Here is a 10,583-nt window from a genome sequence, read left to right on the forward strand (position 1 = left end):
AACATATGAAATAGTCACACTCAAATTAAAAAAAAAAAAATGGAAATTGACAATTTTTTGGAATCATAATAACAATTATTTTTTCGCGGAAAAACATAGAAAACGAAAATTTGATCAATGAAGAACATACTCTCAAGTGAATGCGTTAAGGAACTGAATCACTGTAGCAGCTGAATTTTCTCTGCTCCTCACTTTCCTGGAAATTTACAGATTTTCTCTTCCTCTCTCTCTGCCACAGAAGTATTTCAAGTTTTCGGCATTTCAATTTCAATCCAAATCTACTGAGCATTTCTTTTGTTTTTCGCTTCTATCCTTCAGGAATTTCTGCGATTTCATAAATGAGCTTTTTGAGGCCGTTTATGTTGTATTCTACGCTGCGATGGATGACGTGCTTGAGTTGGGGTTTTCCAAGATGGCCTGGATTTGACGGCTTGCTCAGATGTCTTGTGGTTTTGATTTTGTGGTCTATGTATTTGGAAATTCATTTCATTCCATCGTCGTCAATGTATCCAACTCTTCGTATCGGAGATCGGATTCTCGTCGAGAAGGTAAATTTGTTGAGTTCCTCTGGTTTTAAGATGAATTTTGGAATTATCGATCAAATTTTGAAATCGATTTAGGTTTCTTCTGTTGTTCTGAGTTGATTTCTTGAGTTCGCCTAGATTTTTTAGGGCATTTTTGTGCATGTTAAATGATGATCGTAGAAAAGTAGATGTGGATTGAGATCAGATCGAACTCTATGTTGGTAATTTACTTTGGATACTTAAACCCTAGAGTTCTCGAGACAAATGAAATGCTCAACGATAACATGAATGAAAGGAACTGTTGATGTCATTTACCTTAGACTGTAAGGAAAATTTTCATGTGATCTTTTTCAAACTAATACTTAATGTTCTGATTGCATCTTGTTCTTCTACAGGTTTCTTATTACATCAGAAATCCTTCTATAGATGACATTATAACCTTCCGAGACCCGACACAGGTTAGTTTACAGATGACTATCCTATATGTCTTTTACTTCAACAAATTTGCTTTTTAACAGGACTCTGTTGGAATTATGGTGTGCTATAGCAATCTGGACGCAGAGAAGAGAACCTCGTTGTAAAGAGAGTTGTTGCTAAAGCCGGAGACATGGTTGAGGTATGTAAGAGCTTTCTTATCGTTACGCTATTGCTATGTGTCACATTCGTACTCTTGCGGTAGTAGGACAGCGATTGTGCGACACTTGTTCTAACTCAGTGAACAAGTCAGCTGTGAGATATTCGGATTCTCAGACAACGTTGCATATGGTTGAGCCTTGAGTCACGTTTGAGAGAGATTTTTTAGGAAACGTGAGCGAGGAAATGCGTTGAAAACAGTTTGAAAGAAAGTAATGTTATAAGCTAAAAGCGAGTAGGCAACAATAACGGTTTTGATAACATATAACCCGAGTAGGAAGAAGTGACAACTAGTGATATCTCTTATAGTACATTTTGGGGCATTTTAGCCATGGCGAGTGCAGTCATGATTTTGGTGAATGGTCACACACCTCCGTATTGACACAACATGAAATAGTAAAGGTGTATCTAAGATGAAAGCTTGTAAAATGAGTTTGGAATGGGCATGCGCCATGGACAACACGTTTTGGACAAGCATGACCAGGATATCCAACATGCGGCCATAGACAATACGCCTTGGACAAGCATGATCGGGATATACGACATGCGGCCGTAGACACTACGCCTTGGACAAGCATGACCGTGAAACTATGCAACTAAACATGGTGCCAATAAATGTACACTCATAGGTACCCCTAAACTGTGGCTCTAGTAGTAAGAAACTATGATACTTGGTGTATCCGAGGTTCTAGGTTGTTCAAGCCCATACAGAAAAATGTGTGAAGTCTCCTAGAGATTAGTTAGAGAGAGCTACGAGAATAATGCAAGAAATGGAACTCCTCAAAATGTATATCTACGTTTCCTTATTATTAGTCAGAAACTTCTACAGATTCCACATCAATTTGCAGGGGAAGACTCCTAGAGTTTAAGAAACTAATCATTTATGTGGTTTTTATCCAACACCTTCCAGGTTTGTGAGGGATGTCTCTATGTCAATGGAGTTGCTCAGGATGAAAGGTTCTTAGCGGAGCGGCCAACATACACCACAAAGTCAACTGTGAGTTTTGTTTCAAACTCTATCTTCTTTTTCATTTCACTGCATCATCCTGCAATTTTCTATGACAGCACTAAGACTTCTAAAGCACGTCCTTTGGGATTTTATAGCAGAATCGAAATGGTTAAGTTGATTTGATTATGCAGGATGATTGGGTATGATATGACTTTGATAGACTCAGTCTCCTCCTCGCTGACATATTGGTTGATGTATGGCTCTGATACTATTTGTAATGCCCAAGCCCATCGCTAATAGTATTGTTCTCTATGGGCTTTCCCCTCAAGCTTCTTAAAACGCGTCTGCTAGAGAGAGGTTTCCACACCCTTATAAAGAATGCTTCGTTCTCCTCCCCAACCGATGTGGGATCTCACAATCCACTCCCCTTCGGGGCCCAGCGTCCTTACTAGCACACTGCCTCGTGTCCACCCCTCTTCGGGGCTCAGCCTCCTCGCTAGCACATCACCGGGTGTCTAGCTCTGATACCAGTTGTAGCAGCTCAAGCCACCACTCGTAGATATTGTCTTCTTTGAACTTTCCCTTTCGGGCTTTCCCTTAAGGTTTTTAAAATGTGTCTGTTGGGGAGAGGTGTTCACACCCTTATAAAGAATATTTCGTTCTCTTCCCCAATCGATGTGGGATCTCATAGATTATCTCCGAATTCATGGCATTGATATGTTGGAATTAGATGTGCTCATCTCTGACTAAAACCATATTAGTTTCCCACAGAAAGTAACTTGGAGTTTCTAGTTGTTAATTTTCGCTTGCTTCGAACTTGCAGCAAGTTCCAAAAGGCCATGTTTACGTGTTGGGCGACAACCGCAACAACAGCTACGACTCCCATATTTGGTCAGTGTTACTAAGTTCATGTTATATATGTATGTTATGTTTGCTGGGTGCTGGGTGCTGGTTCTGATCATCTCTGTTATTGTATTTGATATAAGTTGCAAATAGAAGTGAAGGAATGGAGTATTCATTTCATTGTTCTTCATTTGAACAGGGGACCTCTTCCCATCAAGAACATTATTGGGAGATACCTCTGGTCTTGCCACAACCCAACTACCAAATGACTTCATTTAACACCATCAAGTTTGTAAGTTCCACATCCTCATATAACATTGTTTTATTTTTCTTTCATAGATATGATTCTATGAATGCCGAAGAAACAATTTTTTAAAATTTTTTATTCTGATGCGTGGTTGGTTAACTTGGTTAACTGGTGTGTTTATAATATTTTTGAAACATGGTATTAATAGTTGCGTCATATCTTATTTATGATCGTCATCATTTTTGTTACGTAGTTTATTAGCATCTCAAACTCTCTCAATCGTTTGACAGCATTTAGACATTCATTTTTCCTTTGAGATTTATCCCGAACTTCTTTTTTCCATTTTACAATCAATAATTCTAGCAACTATATGATATAAAGTAAGAAATTGAAACCATATATTTACAAAGTAAAGATTCTATAATCTAAATGCTTGATTATCTCCACCCATTTATATGATTTGATTCTAATCAAATATTTTAGTATCAAATCTCTAATTCTATTTTTGAGAAAAACTAATTAGTGCAAATTAATTATAAATTATATAATTAATTAAATAGAAAATTAACAGAAATGACCAAAAATGATTAAATTCTTAATTTAAAAGTAAAAAAAAATATAGATATTTCTAAATTCAAAATTTAAGGATAAAAATATAAATAATTTGAAATATTATTTAAAAAATGTTTATAAAAAAGAAATAATTGAAATTCACGTGTCTCTATCTTTCTCAACCACTGGTATGACATGTCTATCTTGTCAAGCAACTTGCACTTCCAATTGGCCAATCATAGGAGGGGTTTTGTTCCATTCACATTATCAAAGAACACACTTCAATTATTTTTCTTAATTTCCTTTTTATTTTTAAAAACCACTTTGGTTTCAATGGGTTGTACATACTTTTCAAATTCTCAATCATTTTCTAATATTATATGTATTTCCAACAAAATTAGTGTATAGCACTGTGTATATCACGACTCTCTACAATGGTGTGATATTGTCCATTTTGAGCATAAGCTCTCGTGCCTTTGCTTTGGACTTCCCAAAATGACTCATGCCAATAGACATAGTATCCCCACTTATAAACCCATGATCTTCCACTAAATTAACCAATGTGGGACTCACTCCCGTAATTCTCAACAAAGTTTTGGGCAAAATCAAATGCGCCGGCTCATTCTTCAACAGGCACGCTGTCAGAGTCCTGGTCTCCTCCCACCCAGGGCCCTGGATGCACTAGCGATCAGCACATGGGGGAGTGGTTGCCCCAGTTTCTCAGCCACTATACTTATACGTAGAGTACCTTATGTTGAACCAGATGAGCTCACGTACAGTTTCTTTTTGTTGGGGGGTGAAAAATTGAGTTACGGTTAATATTTTTTTTACGTTATTATGAGAAATGTTTAAATTTGATGATTTTGACACGTATAATCGACAACCAACCCCCGAAAAAAGAGTTAAATCATAAGTTTAGTCTCTAAATTTTTAAGTTAGATTAAAATCATAATGTGCAAGTGTTATATTTTGAGTGACTTTTTTTACATTTGTCACCTAAATATAATTTTTTTCAGACACATACAGTGATCATTAATATCAGGGTATGACGTAATATGATGACACTGTGAGATTAAGGATATTTTCAACGTACCGTCTACTTTCATATTGACTATTACGTGTGGGTCTCATCGACCTAACTGAAGTCAATGATATATACTAACCTAACCATTAAGGCTATGCTATATCGAAACTTATGAGTTGACATGTGTTAGTATTATTTATTTCGTACCATTAATATGTTGATAGGGATGAGCTATTATAATTTGATAGGCCATGACTCTTAGTGCTCTCCTCCACATTCTAAGATTCCCAAAATTTTAAAAAACGGTCCATTTATACTCGAAGTATATTCTTTTTATTTTTTATTTATTTTTAAGGTTCGAAATGAAAAAAAAAAAAAAAAAAAAAAACCATAATTTATTTTGTTTTAAATTATATAAAATATGTCTCAAAGTTTTTTTTTAATAAATAAAAAAATGAAAAGATAAGGATTTTTGAAGATAAGTATGTCCTTTTGGATAAAATTTCTTTTTAAATAATATTATTTGTTTAAAGACAAAATTTTAATATTTTGAATTTGAATTTATGGATTTCATAAATCCCTTTTTAAATAAAATTAAAATTTTGATTTCGACTTTAAATATGTTTAATTAATTATTTATTTATCTTATTGGATTCCTCATGATGAAAAGACCTAAGGCAAACCACGAAGAATTTGAAGAACAAAGTTTGATGGTGGAGGATTCGCCACGTGTACGAACAGAATGAATTGTGACCCCACACCCATTATCTCAATTATGAGTTTTAATTAATTTAACAGTTAGTCATTTGACCAAAAATAAGAAATTATTACATTTTCCATAATTAGATACATAGTATTAAATTATTTAAACATTTAAAACATAAATTTATTTTTGCTTTTATTTTATTTAATGAGATTTTAATTATTAGTGTTTTAAAAATAAAATAAACAATTCCACGATCCGATCCAATCCAATTTAGGTTAGGTTGAGAACTCTATTCGAATAATCTCGGGTTAGTCTGTATTCGAACCATATTGTAATACGTTGAAAATTATTGAGAGGAGTAGTCTCACCTTAGCTAATTAAGAGGAAGATCGAGTTTATAAGTAAGAAACGTTATCTCTATTAGTATGAGACATTTTGGTGAAACTAAAAGCAAAATCACGAGAGCATACGCTCAACGTGAATAATATTATATTATTGTAGAGGTCTGTGATTCCTAACACTTCACACAACCCTTGATATATATTCTCTCTATCATTTTCAAGAAAAAGCTCGTGAAAAATACGAGACATTTCAATGTTGTATTAGGTGACATTGTCTTTGTTCCTCCTTTTGCCTTAGGATTGATGCCTAGGCATCACGACTTCGTCGAACCTATGGTTTCGAATGAATCTTCAAATTGAATCAACTACAACATAATAATATATATCATTCCAGCCTAAGATTTAGTCAAGATTTTGGGTGACCTCGACGTTCCCTTACATCCTTTGAAGTGCAGTCATGATTGAGCCGTAAAAAAGGAAGGTGCAACTATGACTGAGCCTTCAAAAAAGGTGTAGTCATGATTGAGCCATAGAAAAGGAAGATGCATCTTATCAGCTCATTCATGTACCATTTTTTTACTCGAACGTGCACAACATCCACGAACACAATCCCCATATGATTGAGCCTTCAAAAAAAAAAAAGTGCAGTCATGATTGAGCCATAAAAAAAGAAGATGCATTTTATCAACTCATTCCTGTACCATTTTTTACTCGAACATGCACAACATCCACGAACACAATCCCCACATTGGCTTGGTTTTTTCACGTCGAGCATCAGAAAATGGTATTTTTACGCATTTAACCCTTAAAATAAGAATAACCATTCAAATAATAATAAATAAATAAATAAATAAAACTTTTAGCCTGGCCCAATTGATCAAATCAAAAATGGGGAATCTATGAGATTAATGTCTCTACTTTCTCTTATTCAAATTTTTTTTTATTCTTTTTTTTATATATTTTAACTAAAAATTAATAATAAAATACACTGCAAAGAGTATAAACATTTATCCGTCCCTTTCACACGTAAACTTTTGACAAATAATATTCCTTCAAAAAAGCAAAGCAAAATTTTGGAGACATAGAACAAAATATATACTATACCTTATTCAATGGTCGTATTTTTCACTCCTTTCACTATTATCAAAAGATTAAATTTCGAGTATTCAAAATTTATATTAATAAATTAAATCATACCTTTGGACCGTCCCTACTTTTTTTATATTTTAATTTGTATATAATATATTTGACATGTCATTTAATAATATATTATTTTATTTACGAGCTTATGATAGGCGGGAATTTGATTCCCTTCCTCAACCTATGGGAATAGATATTTATTTATTTATTTGAAGGGGAGCACAAAGAGTGATGGTCGACTGAGTTTGAGATTATTTAAATAAAATCGCTTTTATCGAAATTATTAATATTAATATTAATAAAATAAATAAAGAAATAAATATTAAAAAAAAAATGTATTCTTTGGCTCCTCTACACTCTTTTTGTGTATGGCGAAGGTTTAACCATCCAAGAACCTAATTCTTCTTCTTCTACTTCAAATATTGAATAATAATGGTGGGAGGAGAGTGCTCGCACGTGACTCTCTCTCTCTCTCTCTCTCTCTCTCTCTCTCTCTCTCTCGCACGTGACTCTCTCTTTCTCTCTCTAGAAATGGACATAGTTTCTTGTACATATTGCCTTTTTGTTTGCTATATAAAGGCCTATTGGACATTATTTGGATTCACACAAACTCAAACCCCTTATCATCCTTATTATCTCCTCTTCCTCTAAGGCCCTTCTCTCTCCTCTCCTAAACTTTTCGTTCGAGAGAGAGAACCAAACGTAAACATCTCGAGCGAAGGGTATCTTAGACGGAGTCGAGGAATTTATCTATCAAGGTCAGTCAGTCCGTTGGTCCATTGATCCATGCATTATTTCATCTATTTCCGTTTGTAGTTGTTTTGTTTCAGGGAAGTTAGTTATTGATTAGAAGTCTCGTTGTTTGACCTAATTATATACTTAGATTAGATGTGCATCGAGTATGGTTAAATTTATTGGTATCAATGTGTTGGGTTCTTACCGAAATGAAAAGGGTAACAATCAATTATTGTTGAGTCATGCTCGGTGTAGTTGGATCGATGTGAAATATGATATATAATAACCCAACAATTTTTTTTTTAAGAAAATAAAAAATGGGAGCTGAAAGGAAGCTGAGATTTTGAGTCAACGTAGTGAAAGTTTTAGTCGGCAGTCAACGTAGTGAGAAAGATTTAGTCGGCAGTCAACGTAGACACGCATTTAATGGCGTCCAATCCTTTAGCCTCGATTAAACAACACGTGCTTTCTTCTTCCTCTATAAAACCAAGATTTTGTCCCTTTTTTTTTTCATAAAAACATCTTTCAGCCTGGTTTTTTTTAAAAAGACTGAATTTTTTTTGTTCTTTTTTGTTGGATTCTGAAGATGGGTGAAGATCAAGCTTTTGGGGTTTCCTCCGCCGCCGTTCCTCAAGGCGGTTCCAAGTGCTTCGACGACGATGGCCGCCTCAAACGAACTGGTAATTCCGGCGAACATTTCTTACACTAAAAACAGAGTCCTCTGTTTTTCTTCAAAACAGAGTCTTATGGTGTTTTGTTCTGTTAATTAGGGACTATTTGGACTGCAAGTGCTCATATTATCACGGCGGTGATCGGCTCCGGCGTTCTATCATTGGCATGGGCCACGGCGCAGCTCGGATGGGTTGCTGGTCCGGCGGTTATGTTCTTGTTCTCCATGGTTACTTATTACACTTCCATTCTTCTCTCTGCTTGTTACCGGTCCGGCGACCCTGTTTCCGGCAAGAGAAATTATACGTATATGGACGCCGTTCAGGCCAATCTTGGTGAGAAAAACTCCGAATTTCCGGCAATCAATTGAACTTGAGCTTGTTGGTAACGTTTGATTCATTTGCAGGAGGATTGAATGTGAAATTATGTGGGCTTGTTCAATATCTCAATCTTTTTGGAGTGGCAATTGGGTATACAATAGCTTCAGCCATAAGCATGATGTGAGTGAAATTTTTGAAAGATGAATGATTTGATTCTTTATGTTCATGGGGTTTTTGTGTTCTTATGTTCTTGAGGGGCTTTGAATTTGCAGGGCAATTAAGAGATCGAATTGCTTCCATGCTAGTGGAGGGAAAGATCCTTGTCAAATTAATAGCAATCCTTATATGATAGCCTTTGGGATTATAGAGATAATCTTCTCTCAAATCCCAGATTTTGATCAGCTATGGTGGCTATCCATTGTTGCTGCTGTCATGTCTTTTACTTACTCAACCATTGGGCTTGGCCTTGGAATTGCTCAAGTTGCTGGTAAATTTTCAGACATGTTTTGATTGTTTTAAGGATTCCACGAAGTGGGTTTTGTTCATGTTCTTGTTTTGAGTGTTTTAAGGATTCCACGAAGTGGGTTTTGATGATGTTCTTGTTTTGATTGTTTTAGGAAATGGGAAAGTTAGAGGGAGTTTAACTGGAATCAGCGTTGGAACTGTTACTCAAACACAAAAAGTATGGAGGAGCTTCCAAGCTCTTGGAGACATTGCTTTTGCATACTCTTACTCGATTATCCTTATCGAAATACAGGTATGAATCTCGAGAATTCGATGTCAAGTTTCGATTCGATTCGATTCGGTTTGATTAATTGAGCTATGTTTTGTTTGACAGGACACTCTTCGATCTCCGCCTTCGGAGGCCAAGACAATGAAGAAGGCTACTCTAGTAAGCGTGTCGGTCACGACGTTGTTCTACATGCTTTGTGGTTGTGCGGGGTACGCCGCGTTCGGGGACTTGTCGCCGGGAAACCTCCTCACGGGGTTCGGGTTCTATAACCCTTATTGGTTGCTTGACATTGCTAATGCTGCTATTGTTATTCATCTTGTTGGTGCCTACCAAGTCTATTGCCAACCTCTCTTTGCCTTCTTTGAAAAGTATGCATCTGAAAAGTTTCCTGATAGTAAATTCATCACCAAAGAGATAGAGATTCCGATTCCCGGGTTCCGCCCCTACAGACTCAACCTCTTCCGGTTGGTTTGGAGGACGGTTTTCGTGATCGTGACGACCGTGATCTCGATGCTTCTCCCGTTCTTCAACGACGTGGTTGGACTCCTTGGAGCTCTAGGATTTTGGCCTCTCACGGTTTACTTCCCCGTGGAGATGTACATTGCTCAAAAGAAGATACCAAAATGGAGTTCAAAATGGTTGTGCCTGCAAATCTTAAGCGTTGCCTGTCTCATAATTTCGATAGCAGCGGCGGCCGGTTCGGTCGCCGGGGTCGTCCTAGATCTAAAGACCTACAAGCCCTTTAGCACAAGCTTTTGATTCAGATTGATCAGGCGCTGCAATGAAAAGGGGTTGATCCAAATGCCATTTTTAATTCAAGTTCTTCATAAAAAAGGCTTCAAACTCTGAAGCTTCTCTTCTCTGTTGGTTATTTTTAGTGTTGTTTCCAAGAAAATAGATGAAATCATGATTGTACATGTTAAAAACTATGATCTTTCCAACTTCGAACCCTTTATATTTCCGATCGAACTAAAAAACAAATGAAACATTTTCGTGCTATCTTTTTCAGTTCAAAATTTATCGAATTTTAAAATGATAATCTATGTATTATTTACTCAATTGTACTCGAATCGACGTTATTATACTACTCGAAACTTACCATATAATACTCGAATCGACGTTATCATACTACTCGAAACTTACCATATAATACTCCAACTTACCATA

The 10,583-nt window shown here is 35.9% G+C and overlaps 2 protein-coding genes across 3 annotated transcripts; both read left to right on the plus strand.

Moving 5' to 3' along the window:
* The first annotated feature begins 84 nt into the window (after positions 1 to 84).
* Positions 85 to 3,401, plus strand: LOC111802635 (chloroplast processing peptidase-like). 2 transcript variants are annotated; one of them, XM_023687070.1, is made up of 6 exons: positions 86 to 548; positions 920 to 982; positions 1,072 to 1,140; positions 2,068 to 2,154; positions 2,930 to 2,997; positions 3,149 to 3,401. In XM_023687070.1, exons 1-6 carry the CDS (start codon positions 339 to 341, stop codon positions 3,216 to 3,218), a joined length of 567 nt encoding a protein of 188 aa, XP_023542838.1. In that variant the 5' UTR covers positions 86 to 338; the 3' UTR covers positions 3,219 to 3,401. The 2 variants fall into 2 exon arrangements, with proteins under 2 accessions (XP_023542845.1, XP_023542838.1); XM_023687077.1 differs by lacking the exons at positions 2,930 to 2,997; positions 3,149 to 3,401 and adding an exon at positions 2,298 to 2,512 and having other exon boundaries at positions 85 to 548.
* Positions 3,402 to 7,567: 4,166 nt separating this feature from the next.
* On the plus strand, positions 7,568 to 10,424 carry LOC111779578 (amino acid permease 3-like). Its single transcript, XM_023659645.1, has 7 exons — positions 7,568 to 7,717; positions 8,281 to 8,374; positions 8,465 to 8,698; positions 8,770 to 8,863; positions 8,956 to 9,170; positions 9,301 to 9,440; positions 9,522 to 10,424. Exons 2-7 carry the CDS (start codon positions 8,281 to 8,283, stop codon positions 10,173 to 10,175), a joined length of 1,431 nt encoding a protein of 476 aa, XP_023515413.1. The 5' UTR covers positions 7,568 to 7,717; the 3' UTR covers positions 10,176 to 10,424.
* The last annotated feature ends 159 nt before the right edge of the window (positions 10,425 to 10,583 follow it).

Source organism: Cucurbita pepo, chromosome LG01 (genome assembly GCF_002806865.2).
Source record: "Cucurbita pepo subsp. pepo cultivar mu-cu-16 chromosome LG01, ASM280686v2, whole genome shotgun sequence".
NCBI lineage: Eukaryota > Viridiplantae > Streptophyta > Magnoliopsida > Cucurbitales > Cucurbitaceae > Cucurbita > Cucurbita pepo.